Source organism: Epinephelus moara, chromosome 9 (assembly GCF_006386435.1).
Source record: "Epinephelus moara isolate mb chromosome 9, YSFRI_EMoa_1.0, whole genome shotgun sequence".
In the NCBI taxonomy this organism is placed as follows: Eukaryota; Metazoa; Chordata; class Actinopteri; order Perciformes; family Serranidae; genus Epinephelus; species Epinephelus moara.
In genome coordinates, this window is record NC_065514.1 from 26,137,123 (window position 1) to 26,161,204 (window position 24,082).

At 41.2% G+C, this 24,082-nt stretch overlaps 1 protein-coding gene across 1 annotated transcript in view; it reads left to right on the plus strand.

Moving 5' to 3' along the window:
• The window catches only part of itga1 (integrin, alpha 1), a 63,409-nt gene that overhangs the window by 12,685 nt on the left and 26,642 nt on the right, over window positions 1-24,082 (plus strand). The window contains exons 2-4 of the mRNA XM_050052545.1: window positions 12,381-12,501; window positions 16,904-17,013; window positions 22,298-22,386. Coding sequence (XP_049908502.1) covers window positions 12,381-12,501; window positions 16,904-17,013; window positions 22,298-22,386 — 320 coding nt within the window. The remainder of the gene's footprint in view (window positions 1-12,380; window positions 12,502-16,903; window positions 17,014-22,297; window positions 22,387-24,082) is intronic.

Below are 24,082 nucleotides of genomic sequence, written 5' to 3' on the forward strand. Positions count from 1 at the left end.
ACATTAGCAATGTCCTCCTGATTTGCACTAATGTACAATGTGTTTTTACTAGGTGCTGTAGTAGGTAATAGTTACTAGTACTAGTTTTTAGAGACTGATAGTATCTGTCATGAAGTGTTTGTTGTGTGTCACTGCAGTTCAGGACCAATACAAAGTTCCAGTGCTATTTGCATAAATATCTACAATGTATGTTCAGTAAAAGGTAAAAGCTAGACTAGAATGAAATGCTGAATAACTGCCAAATTCATCAATATATTATTAGGCCTGCCACCGCTACTGTTCTTGTTGACTATTTAGTATTATGTTAATGTTGGTTATGACTAAACATTAGCAGTAGCGAGCGGATAGCGCTAACATCGGCCAATCAAAAATGCTAATTTTGTTGTGAGCCAATTCCGGCCCGGTGGTAAACACAACATCAAGTGATGCCTCAAGCGGGTTTCTGGACGGACGGTCAACACTTTCGGTTGAAAAAGTAAATTATTGTGCCTTACGTTGTGTCGTGATGGCTCCGACATATATATGCACATGTATATTTATTTTTTAATTTGCCACTAGATGCGTGTGACGGCTTTTCGGCAGCCAAGCCATGTGAAGGAAAAGCTAGCTAGAAAAAACTTTAGTGCATGCATGGCAAGAGGAATAAACAGGATGACGGTGAGGAAGATAATCAGTAATCAGTAATCAGTATGTCTTAATAATGCACACATCTCCTATGCTGGTGTCTGTTCCGTTGTTTCATGTCCCCTTTAAGGGTGGCCGCTTTGAGTCACAGGCTGTCTGCAAGTAGTGGCCTCGGTTTCACAGTCAGATCCAACCCTTGCTCCTCTAAAGCTCCACGCTTTTGCCCAAATATGGTCACTTCTAGCTCCAAAAAAACCAAGATGGACAAAAAGACGAACTTGAGGCTTCAAAACAGCAGTCAACAAACCAATGGGTGACACTATGGTAGCTACGTCAGGGCTCCAGACTGTGACCAAATGGTCAAAACCAAAAATGATTTTGTGATGCAACTACTTGCTCGTGTGCGACCCACAAATTTGCAGGCATTTTTTTGTTTTTTATTATTCATGTTGTAAAATAAGGGAGCGAGTCCCCCAGTGTAGGCTAATGTGTGTGAGAGGAGGAAAGTCCGGGAGTGAGTGATTAGTTAACTGTGAGGATCACGTCATCGTCACGTATCAGTAGGTTTGTTTGAGATGAGCTGCGCCTCGCCTGGAAAGTGGACGAGAGCAGGCGGCTACAGCAGGCGGCTAAATCCAGATCTTGTCTATCTCCTCATGACTGTATATGACATATGAGGTCCAGTCACGGATAGGGATGAGCAATATATTGATATTACATCAATACTGCGATATGAGGCTGGTATTGTCATGTCATAGTTGTTGTCTTTTCCTGGTTTTAAAGGCTGCATGCAGCAAAGTGATGTCATTTTCTGAACTTACCAGGCTGTTCTAGCTGTTCTATTACGTATTTGCCTTAGTCATCATATCCACATTGATTATTTATCAAAGATCTTATTGTGTAAATATTTTGTAAAAGCACCAGTAGTCAACCCTACCATTTGTGGCAATATCAATATTGAGGTCGGTCAAAAATATCCTGATATTTGATTTAGTTGCAGTCTTCATTAATAACGCTCAGAATAAATTATTCCTTCATGAATATTTTGTGAACACTTGAGACATTAGATTAAGACATGGCACAGTAAAGTGCTGCTTGCATCAAAATTTGACTACCCCACATGGATCCTTGTGATGCAGGGTGACAGTTAAGTTACCCGTCAAGTCCATATTTCATATGTATTCCGACCATCAACTCAGACCTCCTCCATAAGCCTTTTTCATGCAACAGTACAACAGTGTAATGCTACATCCTCCTTTGATACCGACTGAGAGGAGAAAGTCCTCACTGACAGCTGGAGCTTGTCTGGAGAGTGTCTGATAAGGACAGTATCACTGTGGTTATACTTTGGCACAGCCAATGTTAAACTTTTGGCATTAACTTTTGTTTTGGGTGTAGTTTGTGATTAAGTTTTTCTTTCTTTGTAAAACAGGATTTAGGCTAGTCTACAGTTATTTCCTTGTGTTTTACCATTGTGTGCCAACCAAGACCTCATAATGTCTTGCCAGAAGAAACACATAAGGAATACTTGCACTCACATACTCCTCCGGGGCTCTCACTACCTGCTAAGTGCTTCTGTGTGTGTTTGCAACCAGAGCAATGCTGCATCTGTGCACCAGGCCTGTCTACCCCTCCACCCCACCCCATCTCTCTCCCAGGCCAGCGGCAGGCCAGAGCTATCAATCAAATTGGCATCATACAGGGAGCAGCAGAGCTGTGGCGTCTGCCTGGGGCAACATGCTCACATTAACCTCTCCTGCAAGAGGCCAACACAAAACCATGCTAGTCATGATGCTCTTCTCACAGGCAAAATGTAATGTAATGTATGTAATTAATGTTTCACTGTTACAGTCTGTAGGTCATTAGGTAATCGATAAGCACATGACTATTTGATGACCAATTTGATTCATATAATGGCAGCAGACTAATATTTGGGATCCACTTCAGACTGTTACAGAATAAAGTCAGCAGCAGAGAGGAAATACACTTGATAGAGGGGGAGAACTCATTCATGTGACAAATTCTCAGTGGCCTTGGGTGATTTTTGGTCTTTGGATGTGAGGAAAAGCGTGACGTAAATAGCTGAAGAATGAACTACGGTGATTTGAAACTCAATAGGGTTGTATATTAACATTAGACTTTTATTTTTGCCTGTCCATCTCGCTTAGTTTCAGTATTCAGAGTATGTCTGCTGTAATGTTTCTTTACTGTTTTTGAGCAGCCTTGAAAAAATAATAGGAAGAACCAAACATCAAGGAGAGAAGGAGAGTTGTGTGTTCCTTGTACACATCTGTGTGTCTGACAGAGAGAGGGAGTGTGTCGACGGGGGAGGGATTCACCCCTACCGAGTCCATGTCCACGCTAATGTGAACACATTTTTTAAAGGTGTTTCTGCTTTTCTTGTCTTTGAGTGTCAGTTTACAGTGGACTGGAGTTTTTCACTTTCTAAAAATGTCACGAGGAAACCGCCAAATCACCAGGAAAACATCACCACTGGCTGATCTGTTTTCACTGTAGATGTCTGTTTCTTTATACAGTGTTTTTCACATTTATAATTTCTGTGTAGTAGGAACCACAAACCAGTGCGTCATTAAATGTTCAATCAAAATAAATGTTCAGTAACTAATTGCCAAGCGAAAAAAAGAGTCTTGTGCACAAGCCTGCTCGAGGGAATAACAGCTCCCTTGTTCAAAGCTTACACTGTACATCTTACCACTTCTAAATCTGTTCTTTTTGAGGGGGGGGGGGGGGGGGGTAAATATCTTGATTAACGGTTTGACATTAAATTGACTAACACATGTTGTATATATTGTATTAGTTTGAGGGTGTAAGCAGTGCTTACAGTGCTTACTAAGCACTGTGAAGGCTCTTTAAATAATACCATGCTGCGATTCTGAGCAGGTAATTGTATGCTTTTCGCTCTCAATCTTTGTTCAGTAAGTGATGTATTTACAAAACATCCCACAACTAGCAATTAACCTGCTGCTATGATCCACACTAAACAAACATGTCAGCATCTTTCTAAAAGGCTTAAGAAAGATGGTTGTGATTCTGTGCCCAGTGCTGCTTTGAGACACACATAAAGTCAAGTAAATAATCAACAATCCTCAGTGAATATCTGCATTCCGATAAGCAGATGAGAACCGATGTAGATGTTTTAAATATGGAGCTAGAACTGTTGGTACCAGTTAGCAATAGCTTAGCATAAAAAGCGTAAGAAGGTGGCCTCTCTCAAAATCTACTTTGGAGGAAGCCAGACTAGCTGTTTCCCCCCTGCTTCCAGTTTTTATGCTAAGCTAGGCTAATCACACCCCAGCTCTAGCTTGATATTTCACATGCAAACAGAGTGGTATCAATATTCTCAACTAACTTAGGTTAAGAAAGCAAATAAGTGTATTTCCAAAATGTCAAACTATTCCTTTAAAAGCAAGATCTTTTTCTGGAAATGCTGAGATCTAGCCTGGGAACTAAACAAATCTGCAAGCTTATGTGTTATTTGTTTTGGCAGATACATCTGGTCCCCCTCTTGTTCAGACAGATTTCCAGCTGACCTGGCCCGTTTCGGACCAGTCACAACTATTTATCTAATATGGGGCGTGTTTCAGATGATGAACGACAACTTGTGGAGCCTTCATGCTTCATGCAAAATAGGTGATGACGTCATTTTTGGCTTGCACATGTTAAAGCCGGAGACACTACGGCAAACATGAACCAATGGCTGTATATAAAGATAGACATTGCATCTATGCTTCTTCCCATCGTACGAAAATGAAGCCAAAATATCCCAGATACAGACACAGCCATTTGGCGCTGGTGGTGCCTTTTAGAGCCAGTGGCAGTGGTAATCTCAGCAGTGTTGAGTTCCTGCCCAAACACCTGTCCAGCCCAACCAAGAGTAGTGCCATTGATCGCAAATACAACGATTGACATACACAGCTGTCACTTTTGGGGAGCTGTCATGCCATTGCATCTTTATTGTACAGTCTATGGTATAAACGTGGCCTAGTAAAGAGGAGTGACACGGAGGCATTTTTGAAAACAGTTCTGTTGAAGTACTGTTTTTAAATTCTGATGGCAAAAATGACAGCACTCTTTCCCAGACATACTGACACTAACACCATCGCAGCTCATCTCTGTAGACTGTTTACATTCGTCCATCGCTCAGCCCTCTATTTCACGTGTCGTTGCTTTGATTGGTTGTTGGCATATTGGTCAATGACTGTTAATAGCTCCTTTGAAATCGAAAATGAACGGAGAGGTTCCAGACTAATTCACATTTGCGATTTGATCCGGCAATGTTGAATCTCTGATCAGCATGACAGATAAAACACAGATATGGAGCTTGAAAGTACCACTAAGCTAATTCCCACTAGTTTTCCCCTATAAATTAATTGCATTGATCCACTTAAACAGCAGTCAGTGAGCTAGAAGCACTCTACTATTTGTGTATTCTAATTAAAGTTTTAGGAGTATAAGTGATAGTGCAGATCAATGTTTGTTGGTCTGTTAAGTGGGAGTCTGGCTAAGAGCCTTAGAATTACTTGATGATAAGAACACACTGAACATAGCACAAATAAACTGCACTGCCACTGTAAGCTATAATTAGAGTATTACAGTTGTAGTGCTCATTGTTTATTACACAGCGCATGTAAAATCAGACATAGTTATTATTATGTCAGCATTGCTGCATACACTCTCTTTGCACAGCATAAGTGAGCACAAACTACACTCCTTTACTTGTGTTCATTAGATTCATATTTGCTACTGTTTTCTTTAAAAGTTTTATTTGTCTTCACTGACTTTGCAAAATAAACCTGAAGTGATGTTTTAAGAGTCGTAGGAGTAGGGAGCTCATAGTTATAGTATCTGAGGCATAGCATGATTATTTTCGCATGTTGCTTATTGATTCTAGAGGAAGGTCATTCTTTGACCCTTGGGTGTGTGTATTTTTAGTTCCTCCAGAGGTGTTTGATCTATCCCAGAAGCCCCCTCTTCCCAGCTGCTCCCTGTATGTTAAAACTGTTGTGATCAGCAGATTTAACAGCCATGCTATGTGTATGTGTCTGCTGGAGGGATATGGCTAGGAGAGTGTCAACCACCCCTGCAGTATACTGAGTGAATTTTGGTGGGGATGAAAGCTTTGACAAGCGTCTGGGGGGATGATGTCATGCGTGGGTCTCAGCTTGTAAGCCTGCGTGTTTTCTGCACCACTGAAAAAAGCAGAGCTCCAGAGGATACATCTGGAAGTTTCAGAGAGTGGAACTCGACACCATCGAGCCGACGCGTTCAGTCAATGAATGAAAGGCGGCATGAGGAGAGGAGCGCAGAGATGCTGGGATGGGAGGTAGGAGGGAAGGAGCGACAGGGTTGAATGAAAGGAGGAAATAGTAGAGAGATGGATGATGCTCTTGAGGAACAGAAGGATGGGAAAGTGAATTAATGAATGGGTGGAGTAGAGGAAGCAGATTGAATAGGGAGCAGAGCTGAAGGAGATGATTTTTAGCTAATGCTCTGACTCTCGGGATGGCAATGTCTTAAATATATCAGCAACTATGGGATAGATTGCCATGAAACTGTGAACACATATTCATGTTCCCCAGGATGGAGCCTACTGTCTTTGCTGATACCCTGACTTTTACTTCTGCACCACCAGCAGGTCAAAGTTGTTTACTTATTTAGTGAAATATCTCAACAATCTTCGATTGGCACAGAACTTTGTACAGACATTCATGATCCCCAGAGGATGACTCCTACTGACTTTGGTGATCAGCTGACATTTGTGATTTTAAATGAAACACATTGACAATTATTGCGTGTATTGGAATCAAATTTGATACAGACATTTATGATCCCCAGAGGATAAACTGTAATAACTTTGTTGGTTTAGTGCTAATTAGCAACATGCTACTCCCATTCACACTCTGATGGAACAGCCACCAGGAGCAATTGGGTGTAGTATCTTACCCAAGTACCGTTTGACATGCAGACTGGAGGAGCCGGGGATCAAACCGCCCATCTTCCGTTTTGTGGACAACCCGTTCTAGCTCTGAGCTCCAGCCACTCCAGTGAAAACCAATCACATAAGTCAGGCAGCTTTTTATTATCTCCTTAATGGTTATTCATCTTGATAAACTTATTGTTTTTTAGGGTGATCCATGATAAAATCCTATATCATCCCATAGGGGTGAGTTCGTGTACAAAAATCTCTAAACGAGTGGGTCATTTTTTCGTGTAAACGTGTACACGGGTTTCACCGCTGGGTGGTGTTATTGCATTGTGCCAGTAAAGCCCCAGTTATACGAATACCAACTGAACAGGCCAACGGTTACAGGCCACCACTCCGAAATATCGCCATTCCGACGGTCCGCCATCCCAAATTCTGGTCCCTGAGTCCTGACAGTAAGCTATGGCGAGCCTGTAGAAGCCGTATTTCCCATGCATGTCAGCGATTCTCACCGGGGATGCACGCGAGTAATTCAGGCTGACATTACCTGTTTTTCAGCGAACTCCTCTGGTAATTTTATTAAAAAGCATGGCATATAGGTCCACAGTAACTTATTATTATTATTATTATTATTATTATTGGGTCTTATAGGAGTGAGCAACAATGAGTACCGGGCCATCAAATCACAGCATCCACGGTGAGAGGGCACGGAATTGTGTGCGCTTTTACGCACCTGGATCTAGGCGATCACGGATATTTCATGTGGGAAAGATGTAGCCAGATGTACTACCTGTTTTTAAGTGGCACTGAGATACATGGCTCATCCGTCTGTCCGTCTGTAGCACGAGTCATGTGCGCCACTTCACCACCAACCAGTTCGTAAAAGCGCAAACAATTCCGTGTCCTCTCACTGCGGATGCTGTGATTTGATGGACCAGTACTCATTGTAGCCCACTGGTGAACGACCCCCTTAACGAACGCGCTGTTTTAATAGAACGGAGCACGTAGGCTACTGACCTGTTGCCAAACCCGGTCTCACACCATTTCTTGTCATATTCACAGTCTATCACAGTTAGTTAACAATTAGTATCACCCCCCTCCCCCCTAAAAAAACCCCGTTTTTCGTGTACTAATTTTTCATAACCGTTTATGATCTCAAACACGTGTACACGTGTAAACGTGTAAACGTGTAAACGTGTACATGGACTCACCCCTATCGTCCCATCCCTAGCTTTCACAAATTGTTTTTTTGAAACAGCCCCCAGCATGTTGACGTTGCCATTTTGAACATGTTCGCTTGCTTAGCATTTTGGTTAAAAGCACTGTACAGCCTTACAGATCCTCCAGCATGGCTGCTGACCCATGTTTTTTTTTTTTATAATCATACCACAGCTTGTCTTATTTATCTTTGACCAACATTAGCACTAAAACTCTACAGAATTTGGCCTCTTGTTTTCCCCTGTGCATATGAAGAGACAAAACGCCTACATTCATGACCTCTTGTGTCCACTGTACACCCACATACTGCACATTTGCCAAGAAATAAGCAGCGACTGAGAAGACAGCCAAATAAGAAAATTAACTCAAAGTCAGCAGAGCTAAAACTTGTCAGAAGTTTAGCTCGTGATAACCATTCCTGGGGTGATTGGAGAGGAAAGTGTGCATGCAGTTGGAGCACAGAAGAAGAAGAAATTGGCTGATATCAGGCAGTCCGAGGAGGAGGATGGGAATGTAAGAGGGGGAAGCTGAGAAAGAAGGCCAGCAGAGAATAAAAACTGATCAAGATAAAAGAACAAAGGAGGAAATCTGGAAATATTTCAGTGTCATAACTTTTTCATGCCCACGGCCATGCCAGAATATGAAGCCCGTCTCCCCTGCCAGTAGTGTCTGTTATTAAACACCAGCACATGGTGCATGAAGGTCCAGGTCCCACCCAAAACTCTCTGGCTTTGTTTCTTTTAATGGTCAGACATCAGTCAGACATAAAACATTCCATCTTTCACTCTGACTAATGTAACATTAACATTATCCAGGTTCTGTTTGCTTACTTTAATTTGAGAGGATTTGTTTTAACTGTCTGTCTTGGATCAACTTTACAACTGACACGTGTTTCTTACTACGACTTATTAGGGTTGAGTTTCATGGTTACCTAATGACTTTGTTGTCCATAGGTGCTGATTTGTGTTGAGCTTTAAAGCTGATTATAGTCGGTTAGATATGTTACAGATGAGCAGGTGCCAGTCGGGTGTGTATTTTTACAATGGCTGAGCGAGGCTTTGAAGCCTACAGGTGCTGACTATGGGCAATTTTTATAGGTGGTTTAATGTCTCGCAGGCCAACAGGTGCTGATCTGTGCTGCCTCCTGACCCGGCTGTATCAGACAGATCGGACTCTGGCTACTTGGTTTGATGTCTTGCAGAATTGTTAAATGCTGAAATGGAGTCCTTTTGGTTTTGAGAACTGTAGCCGAGAGGGCAGCAGGGTTTTATTGTGGGTTAGTGCGGCTGACAGACATGCCAAGATCAATCACGACCACATGGAGCTTGACCGAAAACAGACTCATTCATTGTTCATTGTAGTCTCAGGCTCAGATATTTGCGGCCATTTAGATTAAAAATTTCTGGTGAGCAAAAATAAGATTTTCCTGATGATAAATAGCGCAGACTCTATTGTATCAGCCGGTCCCATTTTTCTGTTGAATCAAGTCTAATGCCATGTTAATGGATCTGTGGGGGCTGCACTTAGCACAGTGGCGCTTAGCGCCAAAAGCTTATGTCAGCATGCTAACATGAGCACAACAACAATGCTAACATGCTTGTGTTTAGTAGGTTTAATATTAAAGATGTTCGCCATAGCATGCTAACATATTTAGCTCTAAACACAAAGCACTGCTGAGACTGATGGGGATGTCATTACTCTCTAAGTACATAGTTATACCAAAGTTTTGGACAAATTTTGACCACATAATGGCAAAAGAAGAAAAGTCAGTGGATCACCACAGTTTTATTCATCCTGTGTGGAACATGAATGTCTCTACCAAATTTCATTAGTTGTTGAGATATTTCAGTCCAGACCAAAGTGGTGGGCTGACCAACATAGTACCATGATGCAGCTAACATGGCTTAAAAAACTCCTCGTGCCTCTCCTCTGCTCACCATGTGTACTAGAGTACAATACGAACCCTTTGGACCTTGATGGACAGCTTTATATGCCAATACCTCAGAGGCTCATGAGGCCATTTCCATCCACAAAGGGAGAAGTCCACTTATTGGTTTTCCAGGGCAGATGTTAGCCCAGCTCACGAAAATAGCCAGTTACATAACTTGCTGGTTTTGATTTTAGTAGAGCGGAGCCGGGAGACACCAAATACAGCAAAATGAGATTGGTATACACAAAAGACTGCCAATAGACAGAGGACGTTCCCGAGTAATTTACAGCTCAGAGGCCAGCGTGACTCTGAACTGTACTTGAGCTCAGTATGTGATAAATGGTAAAGGTCTTGTTGGCCCTAAGCCATCTTAAATCAGCTAAATTAGCTCTGTGTGTGTGTGTGTGTGTGTGTGTGTGTGTGTGTGTGTGTGTGTGTGTGTGCGTGCACCTGTGGATTTGAGGGGACGTCCATAATCAGGTTAATAGGAACAGGAAATGGAGCTTCTCTGAGAGATGGAGAGGGGCAACAGAGGAAGTAGAGAAATGAGTGAGGGAGAAACAGGGGGGATAATATTTCTTGGCTGGGATTCCAGTATATGACTCTGCAGGTCTGCTTCTCTCTCTCTATGTCTTTGTCTATCTCTCTTCACCAGAGGGGAATGTAAAAAGCCAAATCTTCTATGAAATCTACAGGATCAACATCTAAACATGACTGGATGATGATGACTGGCAGCAGTGTCTTTTTATAAGTCCTCTGTTTATAAGAAAGCAGTGGGAGGGGCAGACCTGATTGCATGTAATTCATGCATCTAAGACTCCTTATGTTGAGTTATAGTTTACATACATGTGCTGATCCATGTTTGTATTGCTCTCCCTGCCTGTTTTCTACCAGAGAATAGCCTACACCTACACCAGGCTCAAGAGAATGTCGTTGTTTACGCAGGAATTTTAGACCATTCTCATTCCCAGGGCATCAAATAACGAGAATGTCTGCAAAGGGCGGGAAGGAGAGGAGGTGGATGGGTCAAACAAAAGCAGACTTTCAGGGAGGAGACGGCAGTTGGTGTCCTGTGGGAAAACAAATGTCAGTGCTGTTTTAACGTAATGTGACGTCTCTTGTGTACCTACGTCCCGTGTGAAAACAAAAGTTGTTTTAACGTCATGTTACGCAATTAATGTACATCGTTGTGCACTGATGTCGCTCACATAATGTGTTAACGTTATATTATGTCATGTAACAAACTTGCTTATTTAAACCCAAAACGCGATCTTTTTTTCTAAACCCATCAAAGTAGTTTTGTCCTCCAAACCTTACCACGACTTTCGCAACATTAATCATGTCTGACAATGTGTTTTAGCTACATGTCGCATAGAGACGCTAAAGGGTGCCCTGTGCATCACTGTGAGACCCAGAGGGTAAGATATTTTCTTCGTAAACAAAAGTACTGGACAAACTAACATTTTGACTTAATGATGGGACTTTGTGGTAAGTCAGAAGATCACCAAAGTTATTAAAATCCAATCTAAAGGGAACATTACTATGCGTAACAAATTGTGGCAGTCAACCCAGTAGTTGTTTACTCAAAGCTACAAATGTTAACCTCATGGTGGCACTACAGGAGAAGTCAGGGGATCACCAAAGTTTTTAGTATTCATACTTTGGGGACCACGAATGTCTGCACAAAATGTCATATCAATTCGTCCAGTATGTGATGACATAATTCAGACTGGACCAATGTGGGGGCCAGACTGATCGAACAACCAGCATCCTTGAGCTGCACCACTGGCGTGGCTAGAAAAGTCTATAATTACTTTGTCTGCACAATCCAGACTCCATATGGTGGCTCTTTATTGTCCTCTGGGTCAGACACATTAGCTACAAAGCATCATCATCAAACAAATAGCTGCATTTTATTTGGCTCTCTCCATGTATGTGGTCTGTGTCTGCACGTTCTTTTTTTAATCCCGCTGTTTCTACTCCTCTGCACTCCCTCACAAGTCCGGGAATTGAATAAATTATACTGGAGGAATTCCCTGGCACAGTAGATATAAAGGCTGTCATTGTAATGCAGGCACAATGAGACATGGATGGATTTATATAGAGCCTCTGTGATATATACTCAGTTCAGTGACAGACGGACGCAGACTGCGCAGAGTGCAGAGAAGAAGCCATTGTCCTGCAGGTCAGACTGAACTCTAACCAAAGTGCTTCACACTGATGTTTGAAATTCCTCCAGTGTCCTCCAAAATGACTCTGTCAGTGTGTGTGAGTGTGATAAAATGGTTCACACGATTCATCTCATATTGGTGTATCATCCCGAGATACTTTTATTATCGTTAGAATAATGTAAATATTGTGTCTAAATTACCCAAATGTCTATTATTATTAAATTATTCTATCACTAGATCTGTTTATTTTTCATTTCCGGGTTGCATCTTGAGTTTTTTTTTTTTTTTATAAATATTTACCAAGAATGTTTATTCATGCTGACCTTCTACTTAATAACATTGCCGTCTCTTATTTCAGGATGTGATTATTTATTAATCAGTCAAATTTTTAATCTAAACTCTCTCCAGAGAGCACTACAGTAGCTAATGCAGGTCTGGTAAACAACAGTCTCTGGCAGTCTGCGTAACCTTTCCTTTCCCTTCGTCCCTGCAGTGCTGCTGACGTGCGTGTTGTCCTTCAATGTGGACCAGAAAAATGGTTTGTCATTCAGCGGTCCAGTGGAGGACATGTTTGGCTACACTATCCAGCAGTTTGAGAACAGCGAGGGGAAATGGTGAGTGTCATCACCATTCATCATCTCTCATCTCACAGATCCTGGTTGAAATACGAGCCCATTTCAGGCGAGCACCACGTGATGGCAATTTGACATGATGTTTGGGTTGACCCTTGCACAAGTCAAAAATGAAAGCAGCCATATTAAAGAAACAGTTCACCCCAAAATCAAAAATAAATATTTTTCCTCTTACCTGTAGTGTTGTTTATCACTCTAGCTTGTTTTGGTGTGAGTTGCTGAGTGTTGGAGATATCGGCTGTAGAGATGTCTGCCTTCTCTTGAATATCATGGAACTAGATGGCACTCAGCTTGTGGTGCTCAAAGTGTCGAAAAGCAATATCTCTTTCCAGAAATCATGACATGGTTACTCAAGATAATCCACAGACCTTGTTGTGAGCAGTTTCTTGTTGGAACTATTTTCTTTCTACCAAACTATGCCAACTGTATCACAGTTTGGGAAGTGTGCATCTACTGCTAGCTCACCTAGCAACACTAACGCTACAGGTCAGCCAAGGAGGACACCATTAATGTTTACATCTCATGCGGTCACAGCACAAGCCGCTTGTCCATGAGTAGATGCGCACTTCATTCCACACTGTAATACCGTTGGTGGGTCTACATGAAACTGCTCACAACAAAATCTGTGGATTATCTTAAGTAACTGTGTCATGATTTCATCTAGCTCCATTATATTAAGGAGAAGGCAGACATCTCTGCTACCTATATCTCCCAGCACTCTGCAACTCACACCAAAACAATCTATATTGATAAATAACACTACAGTAATAAGAAAAATATGTACTTTTGATTTTGGGGTGAACTGTCCCTTCAAGCACAAACTTAAATGCACAGAGTGAAATTAAATGCTCACCTTATCACTGTAATAACTTTATTACTCAGCTTTCATTGCTTCTGTATTCTTATTTTTATTTGCATTTAATCTGCATTGATGAAATTATGTATGTGGTCCCATTTTAACGTGATGGGTATTACAGATGTTCAAGCTTTGACATTAAAGACCTAAGGAAGATGTTTGGGGTCACAAAGTGCATTCCCATCCACTAGTTTTTTTAAGTGCAATTTGAAAATTTAAGAAAAAAATGAGCAGAAATGCTGAAAATTCAAAGAAGTTGTAGAAATGTGTTGTATTGATAAAAGCAAACTCTGACAAAATGCACTGGAGACAGACTTAATCAGTGAATCATGAACGTAGATAAGGCATATGAACATCATGTTTTTTTCCCATGTTGTTTTCTTTAATTTGAGGTTTGACTGGAACTATTTTAGTTGCATCATCTTGTTGTGCCCTCTTCTTCTGGGTTAATGGCAACTTACTAGAGAACTAGCACCACCAACTGTTTATCTCAATACACCCAACTCCTTCATAAACTGGTATCTCTGCTCTGGTGGTCCTTATAATTCTTTATCAGAAAATCCCCTAAGTACTTTAGAGAAGCCTATCCAAAACGGTTTCCACATGAGATCATTTTATTATACCAAGTTCAGTTTGATTCAAATCCTCAACAATAACAAAAGCGTAAAACCTTTATTAACCTGTAAAATGAAGTGAAGGAGAGCGCACCAGCTGCTGCTGTAATGAGGCTCCTTTACTACTCTTGCTGTTAACCGTAAACTGCCCACCAGAGTCTCCACATACCGAGCCTGTAAATACACTGAAACCAAGCATCCGTGGCTCCTTGCTAAAACTGCCTGGGAGCCCATTTTAAAAAACCTTGTTAAATGCTATTAGAGTGTGGTTAATGGCTTTGTGTCTCTACATCTCTCCTTCAGTTACTCTCCAACCTGTTGCAACACCACCGCTGATTCTTTCCCACATGGCGGTACCTGCTGCAGTAATGATCTTATCAGGCTCATATGAGATCATTTACAATAATTCACTCACCTCTAATCAGTGGGGCCAGCTGTGACTGAACCTCCACACTGTTCCTTGAGAATACATTCGCTCTGTTGCATCTCCAGATAGCACTATTTTGTTCCAGTTCAGGGAAAAGTAGTGAAGAGGTCAGAGTGATAAGGGCCTGATTAAAGACGTTAAAATCGAGAAACAACATGGGTAAGGCAGGCAGAGTTCAGGGTGACTGAAAACAGATGGAAAAAAAAGAAATAAAAAGATAAAACATACTGATGGAGAATGTTTCAAGCAAATGAGGAGGAGGGGCAATAAAATTAGAGATGTTATGTAGCCCCCAGTGCGTCCATGGGAAAGAATTTTATGGCGGGGAGAAATGGTGATCATGAGGTGATGTAACATGCACGACCGGGAGGTGACTGATTAGTCACAGATGTCTCCTTAAGATCCCCACCCTTCAGCTCCTCAGTTGCACCTCAGCAGCGTTGAAAGGTGGACCAACTGCACAGAGAAGATGTGTAACATGTGGCAGAGACAGTTCAGAGAAAGACATCCTTCCACTGTAGTTTCTAGTCCAGTAACTTTTCACCCAAAACTGCTGGCATGGATATCTGAACGTTGTTGAGTCATCTAACTGTGCTGCCAAAAATCTCCCTCTACAAACAAACAAATTTTTGCTTGTTTATGTAGCAAAATCACAAGAAACATTTTGCTGGTATCAAACAAACACAATCTGCCGGTGGGATAAGCAAAAATGATGTCATGAGATTTCTTGAAACTGCTTTCACTTTCTGACAGCTCAGTCGCCAGGAGACAAGTTGGCATTGTACCTTTCTGCAAATCACAGATACATTACATGTGTCCTTTTCATACGCATCATATTAATGTTTCAAGAGTGACGTATTTCTGAGGAGGTAGGGGGCGTGGTGGATGGTGGGACACAAAGGCGAGATGGATGCCAAGCTGCAGATCACTGTTTTAAACCAACAAGCAACAAAACCGGTTGTTTTCTATTAAGACATCAACAGCATCTCCAGTTGGATTGCGGCACCAAAACTGGGTCATTTTATTAAATATTTGAAAGTAAGAAGCTGCAATAAGAGTATTTTGGGGTACTTTTATAGTACTTTTCTATGAAAAATGACTTAAACCGATTAGTCGGCTACTAAAATAGTCACTGGTTATTTTAATAGTTGATTAGTCATCCATTAGTCGACTAATCTTTGCAGCCCTAACCCTGATCAAGTGTTGTTTGAGCCAAAACAACCACACGTTAACAACAGTATTATTCAAACGTAAAGAAACATAAAGTTTCTACATATCTGTTTCATAATAACGTACAAATGTCACGTGTCCATGGTGGCAGAGATGTAAAATGCCAACATTTACTCTGCCAGTTGGGTTGAGGAGTCAGATGAGCACATCGATATCACATTAAGAATTTTTTATAAATAATCATCAGTAATGTGGATATAATGACTAAGTAGGTAAAGGCAAATAACAGAACAGCTTGAACAGTCTGGTAAGATCAGAGAATTACATCAGTTTACTGTAATGCAGCCTTTAAGGGTAAGGACAATACTTATGATATTATGACATCCAAAATCGAATAAATATTTAGTCTCACATCACAATATCAATATAATATCGATATATTGCCCAGCCCTACTGACAAGGGTATTTAGCTTGGATAGGAAAAAGACATTAACAAGACATTATGACTTTCCTGTAGTGACCTTTTGCAGTGATGCCAGCAGAATCAATAATAGTAATAACCATGTAGTTATTTATTTAAACATAGATATGTTTCATCCTCTTGAGTATTCACCATAAATAAATCAATAATGTCGTGTTTCTCACAAGACCATGCAGAGTGTTGTTGGTCCACTTTGTATCTCGCTGTAGATGACCAGGGCCCATTAGAGATCAGGAATGTTAATAAGCCTGAATGTTTAGAAGGAAGGCAGATGACCAACTCTTTTTAGTTTACTGACGGAGCGACACAATGTTATGCAACTCACACATGGACACGGGTGTGTAAAACAGGCGGGCGTACAGTCGTTCATACTGAACATACATGTCCAGGACAGACCAGAAACACAGACACACTGTACAATGTACAATAACACTGTACTGATCTGCAAACATCTGCAACATATCATGCATTAGTATCTAATGAGGTGGTAATAAGGTGTTTCTTTTTAATGAGCTATTTTAGTGTTGTTTCAGTTTCACACCACATTTTCAGGGTGATAATAAAATAATATGTCAGCCACAGATTCATTACCCAATTATAATAAGCCAATCTGAACCTCCTGTTTATGTTTAATTTAACTATGTAAGTACAATTACGGCAAATCTAAATTGTTGGGAAATTAGAAAAACGCTCACAGCTTCCAACCTGCCAACACTTAATTTCTGCTGTAACATTTGAATTGTGCTTATTATCACAACTGTAAAACTGTGACGCTGGTGTGTGGTTGTTGGCAGGATTTCTAACTAACCAACCCCAACTGTTCTTTATTTGTTCAGGGTTCTGATTGGATCGCCGCTGTCGGGCCAGCCAGCCAAACGGACAGGAGATGTATACAAGTGTCCTGTTGGGAAGGGAGACAACACGTGTGTCAAGCTGGAGCTGCCTAGTAAGAATGTTATTAGTGTGTGTGTGTGTGTGTGTGTGTGTGTGTGTGTGTTTGATAAACAATTAGTCAATTAATTGTTTAATTTGTCAACAGGAAATTAATTGGCCACTAGGCTTAGGTGGAATCTATTTTTCCATACCTTTATATTTTAATTTAATTAATTTTATAGACTTTATTAATCCCCAAGGGGAAATTCAATTTTTTCCCGTTGTCATATTCATATACTGTACACACAGGCCCGAAATACACACACATGCACAAACAGGACCTATACATGCATTAAATGGAGAGATGTCAGAATGAGGGGACTGCACATGGACAGGGGCCTTAAGCAGTTGGGGGTTCGGTGCCTTGCTCAAGGGCACCTTGGCAGTGCCCAGGAGGTAAACTGGCACTTGCCCAGCTACCAGTCCACACTCCATACTTGGTCCAGATGGGGACTTGAACCAGCGACTCTCCGGTTCCCAACCCAAGAGCTACTGCTGACATCCTTAGGGTACACGACATGTGATGGTATTAGTGTGCAGAGCTAACCCCCTGCTCCTTTGATTTAAGTGTCAGAGTTTTACAAACAGACACACACACTACAGATGTGCTTTCATGTGGTCTAAGCAGTGAAACTGACCTTCTCAAGTGCTCCTATTTTTGTGGCACAGTTTATCGTACAGTAAATCAGCTGTCACTATCGTTTGCCACATAGCTGCAGCAAGCAAACGTGGAGGCTCCATGCATTACAGCTTTCCCTCCCTCTGTTTTCACCTTTTACAATGAAAGCCCTAGACATATACACCACATCACTGCTCACCAGATGGGACGTATTCACATGCTGAGGCTGTGTAGGGTTGGGTTGGTCCCAACCCTCAGCTATGGTCATGAGCTCTGGGTATTGACCGAAGGAATGAGATCGCGAATACAAGCGGCCCGAAATGAGAAAGGGTGAGGAACTCAGACATTCGGAGGGAGCCTGAGTAGAGCTGCTGCTCCTTCAGGTCGAAAGGGTTCAGTTGAGGTGGTTCGGGCATCTGATCAGGATGCCTCCTGGGCGCCTCCCGCTGGAGGTGTTTCAGGCATGTCCCACTGGTAGGAGGCCCCGGGGCAGATCCAGAACACACTGGAGGGATTACATATAACATATGGCCTGGGAACGCCTTGGGGTCCTCCAGGAGGAGCTGGAAAGTGTTGCTGGGGAGAGGGACGTCTGGGGGGCTTTGCTTGGCCTTCTGCCCTTGCGACCCGGCCTCGGATAAGCGGGTGAAAATGGATGGATGGATGGATGGATGGATGAGGCTGTGGAGATGAGTTGTTCAATATATTGAAATTATTTGGTCACAGGCCTCTTCTTTAAGTTTCTATTCAACATAATACCTTATCATCTCAATTTAATGTATTGAATCAATTGTAGATGTGACACAAAAAGCTGATTTTTTTTTGGTGGGTAAAAATACGTCTGACTGGTGGATTTTTTCATCTACCAGTCGCCTTGCCCGGTAAGGGAAAAAGTTAATTTTGGGCACCCCAACTCTGGTTTAGTCAAAACATACTCCTAGTTCAGTTAGATGTGAAAATATGCAGTTTTCCTCTGCTGTCTCTCTCTGCCATTGCTGGCCTACCTTTTGTACCTAGTCCTGTAACGTTATCCTCACTACTTGGCTGCCTGTTCCATCAATATAGACTGACCTCTAGTGGCACGTGCTGTGCACTACAATACATTGCGTCAATACAGCAACTCCATCTCGGTTTAATAGAAAGATGAGCAACTGGATTTTTGATGGTATTGAAAATCATTTCTAAATAACCTGGTATACTGAGATGCCGTCATACCGCCCAAGCCTACCGGCAACTATGTAAATGACTGATTAGTCACGGGATTTGCGGCTTTTCTGAGTTAGATATAATTGTAGATTTAATATATTTGGGTTTTTGACCATTTGCAGACAAAACAAGACATTTGAGGATGTCATCTTAGGCCTTAATTGAGAATTTAATCCAGAGATTGCTTGTTAATGTTATGAGTTGCGGTCTTAATATATACTGTATTTGGGCAATTTGTGTGATTGTACTATTGTGTGTTTAAGTGTACTGTATATCTGACTGTGTCTCGTCGGGAGGAAGTGAGGCCCATCATAACAGGAAGACAGTAAATAAACAAGCTTTTAATGTTTCACCCTACCAATTATAACTTAATTAAACAGATAAACACAACTTAGCTCTAGGTCAGCAGTTTGGCTTTGTGTCAACTCTGGAGGACCGAGAGCTCGTGTGTACAGCAGCTCTGCACACCAGCTCTCAGCTCAGGAGTTATTCTTTTCAACACTGTTGTTCGCACCTCAGAATTAATAAGTAACAGGAGGTAAAGTTCTCATGCTGTTGTTAAATTACACACTTAAGGTTTTGATAATGTAGACTCAGGGCTGGATGTGATACTCCTCCATTCACCAGAGGAGAGTCCTGTATTTGTTTTATCTTGAACAAGTTATGCAGCAAAAGGTTTAGATCTCACAAACTCAAGTTTAGTCTGGAAAACATCCACTGGGAAATGATTGAGCCTGGCAGTTGGAGCCAGACAACTCAGCAAACAACTGGGAGTGGTTTAACTGACGACATCAACAACAACAGTGCTGTATTTTGATTTAAAGTGAAACTGACTGAGTTTCTACCTTAGACAAGGACAGCCAAACAGGAAGAGTTCATGTTGATGCTTCACTGAGGGAAAGGGTTTGTCAGTCACATGTAAGTCTGATCCCTGCAGAGTCATGTCAGTCTATGCCCACTGACGACGCCCTAGTCTGTCTCCATACTAGGTTTGCATTATTGCAGCACAGAAAAGACATGCCAAACCATAATGAGCAAAGCTAAATTTGTGTGGTTTAATGTTGTAATTCTTAATCACGGTTCTGTCCGACCAATAAAACTGAAAGGTGATTATGCCAGGACAATTATGTGTCATGAAATACTGGCAAGAAAGTGCCAACATCCACAGCTTGTCAAGATGTCTGCTAAACAGCACTGCAATATGTTTACGTTCTGTTTGGAAAATTGGATCCAAATGACAAACAATAAACGTAAACTGTTGGCTACACACACTTGCAAGTTCAGGCTGCAGACTTTCAGGCTGAAGAATTACTCAGCAGTGATGGATTTCACAATATACTTATCTTATAACTTGGAGATATCAACTATAGTATAAAATTCACATTATTTTTTGCAGGAGAGCATGATGCTAATAAACTGAAACGCTACATATGTCATTTGTTTGTCTACACATTTAAAGACTTACTGAAGTAAATGTAGCAGTGCCACAGTGTAGAAATACTCTGCTACACGTTTAAGTCCTGCAGTCAAAATTTTAAAGGAATACTTCATCCACAAAATGGTACTTTGTGTATCAATTACTCGCCCTGTGATATGATGAATTTGTGAAGAATACTTTTCTTGCATGCCTCCACGATGAGCGACGAATCCGAAGGTTTTTGGTGAAATTTCATGTGTTTGGGAAGTAGTGGGCATATGACTGGATAAATGAGACTTGGGTTATACTGCACAAAAAAGTTTGTGAACTGATATTTATATATAGTTTTGTTGTTCTTAAATGCAGCCCCCTATGACTTCAGTTCTTAAAGAATTTCCTCCAATTTGTGTTCATTCATCGAGGGAAAAAAAAAGTTTTCTTCATGAATTCGCTCTAACACAGTGCAAGTAATTAGCCCTTTTTACACACAGATCCCGCGATAGGGCTGCAATCAAGACCAATTATTATGCTGCCTTTGCTTTTTTATACACAATCAAACTACTGAGAAATACTGACATTCCAAAGCAGAAGAGGCATGATGAGCCTTGTACAGGCAGTGTAAAAGGGGCTAAAGTTATACAAGTGGTCATATAGTGGGTGAAGTGTTCCTTTAAATAAAAGTACAAGAGTATTGGCATCAAAATATACTATATAAAGTACCAAAAGTAAAATCACTTATTATGCAGAACATTTCATTTCAAAATAATTTCCGTTGTATCATTGGATTATAAGTATTGATGCACTAATGTGTACATTACTGTACATGTTATCGCTAGGAGCTTGGCTAGGAGTATCATCTCATCAGCAGAAAATGGAAATACTCAAACAAAATACAAGTACCTCAAAGCTGTACTTCATTACAGTGCTTGAATAAATGTACTTAGTCACTCCCCATCGCTGGCAATTCATAGCGACCACCTAGTAAATCACTGGTTATCAGAAGAAGCCACTTTACTAATGGCATTAACAAGCTGCTTTCTTTGAATTTCAGGAGGTCTTTCTAGACCAAGAGGGTTTGTCTGATAAGTCAGATTTGTTCTGATAGCTATCTGGGGTTCACAGTTCACTGAGGACAAAGCGTGTATTCTCCTCTGCAGCTCCGCAAAACTGCTCTCAGTCCCACGTGGACGAATCATGAGGTGCCGGGTCTCGGTCCATGTCACTCATTTTATCAGATAGTTAAGAAATAGGGCAATGTTACTCAACAGACTATCTTATGTTCACATCAAAGTTAACTGTGTGTGCATGAAAGATGACTGATTACTGTGTTTTATATAAAACATGTGTTAGGGTATAAAAGAGCTTTTAATTCTGTATTCCTTTCAGTATTTTCTTGTTAGCGTGACCACAGGAAATAGAGGATAGATAGAAAGAGAGAACAGAAATCTGTATTCAAACAGAGATGAAGACTAAGACTAAGTCATTGAAGCTCATTACACCACATTACGAACCACTCACAGTTCTGCTGTCAGTTCCAAGGAGAGTGCATGCCTGGCTGCTAATGAGAATAAGTAATGGTTAAATATCCAAATCCTCTCATGGGGATTGGTAAAGAGCTCGATTCAGAATTGAAATAGCATGCGAATGAGTTTGTGAGAAGATGTGGAAAGACAAATAAAGCAGATGATGCATTCCTAAGTTGAAGCATTTATCATAACAGGCTAATTTTAGCCACATGTTGTGATTGCTTAATGATTCAATTCCTCTATTCCTCCTTCACCACAAGTTGGAATTTTGTCAACAAAACATTTTGTTTTCTGCTCACATCCTTTATTAATTGCTGTAAGCTACACCCTAAGGTAAAGCAATGAAAATGCTATATTTAACCATATGTCAGTGATTATTGCATCTTCCTGGGGTAGAGGGAAGTAGGGGATGAGGGTGAGCAGGTCTCTTCCTATGGGAAAACACAGAAGAGGAATTTGTCCAGCTGTTCTTCCTCTGTGCTTCTCTCTATTTGTCTCACTCTGTTTATTCATCCATATTTCTCTTCAGAAAACACAACAGTTCCCAACTTACATGAAGTCAAGGAGAACATGACCATGGGAACCACGCTGGTGACCAATCCCAATGGAGGATTTCTGGTAAGGGGGAAGATGCTCTTTATAGTATATGAAAGTGCTCTATATCACATTCTCCACAGCAAACACAAAAGGACCGAACTTTGCATATTTCCTGCAAGACAGTGGGAAGCTAGTGTACGCTCACTAGACCTTTGGTCCCTGTGGAAACAGTGAGCTTGACCCCCCATGTTTCCCACTGAGACTTCATGTCCTGGGAATGTAACACTGGAAGTCAACTTTGCAGAACTTTATGTATGAGCATATAGGAGGTGGTGACACCCATGTCATTATATGGTTATAAACTCCAGTAAAATTTCATTTATGCATGATTATAAGATTAGCTGGGTGTGAAAATGACTGAAACAATGGCATAGTGGTCGATAAATACGTATTTATACCTCTTGTCATTTGGTCCAAGCAAATATAAGCTGCCTTCTGAAGCACATACTTTTCTTTTTATTTTCAGTATGTACTTCAGCTGCCTTTACAAAGCAAGTACTGTTACATGAAGTGTGTACAATTGGACATACTACTTCATTCATATGATAACCTACGTTACAAAATGCACACAGAATGCTTCGTATGATATCCTCAGAATTAGGAAAAGAAACACAGTAATCATTCATTGATTCATTCATGTTCCGTAACTGCTCATCCTGTAGGGGGTTGTGGGGGGGCTGGAGCCTATCCCAGCTGACAATGGGCGACAGGCGGGGTACACCCTGGACAGGTCGGCAGACTATCACAGGACTGACACATAGAGACAGACAACCATTCACACTCACATTCACACCTACGGTCAATTTAGAGTCACCAGTTAACCTGCATGTCTTTGGACTGTGGGAGGAAGCTGGAGTACCCGAGAAAACCCACGCTGACACGGGGAGAACATGCAGACTCTGCACAGAAGGGTCATTGTGATGATGTACCTTAAAATGGCTCAAAGTTCACATGGTTCCAAACACCATTCTCCTGGGGAAAGTCCTATGTTTTGTGACTCATCCACCACCCAAACTTGCCTTCTTTTACTCCCGTCAGCGCATTGGTCAATCGCAGCCTTCCCAAAAATGTGGGTTATACACAAATTATTGGCTCTTGATTATGTGGGATATGTTCAAATATTGGTGCATTACTTTTCATATGAAAATTAGTCCATAGCACAAAATTTGAATTTAAAAAAAGTATACAATTTGGAACACAATAGATATTAATGTTATCACTTAATGTTACCTTGGAGATAAAACAAAACACCATTCACCAAGCTCCACAGAGACGGAGGTCAACCTGTTGATACCGGGTGAGAGCTCTGCTGTAGTTACTTTGCAAAGTATATACTTGTAGATTCTAACATTTATCTTTCGGATTATTTTATTCATTTAAACAAGTCTTACCTCTATCATTACTGTGTATTCGACTGGTCAACAGTCACTTAAATAAGCTGTCATCCGTCATTGGCAATGAGCCGTCATCTGTCTGTGGTTCTGTCCATGCAATAAATCTTCTGAGGATTGTGGGTCAGAATGGCCAGAAAATCTTACTGGCTTACATACAGCAAAATAAAAACCAGATGCAGTAGGACATCCTGGTATTTTTAACATACTGCATTTGACATACTATGTATTGGGACATACTACACATTTTTCTGGCATACTAAATTGTATGGTAGTATGGAGAACTGGAATGCACCACTAATGTTGGACTGTGAGGGAAGATCCTG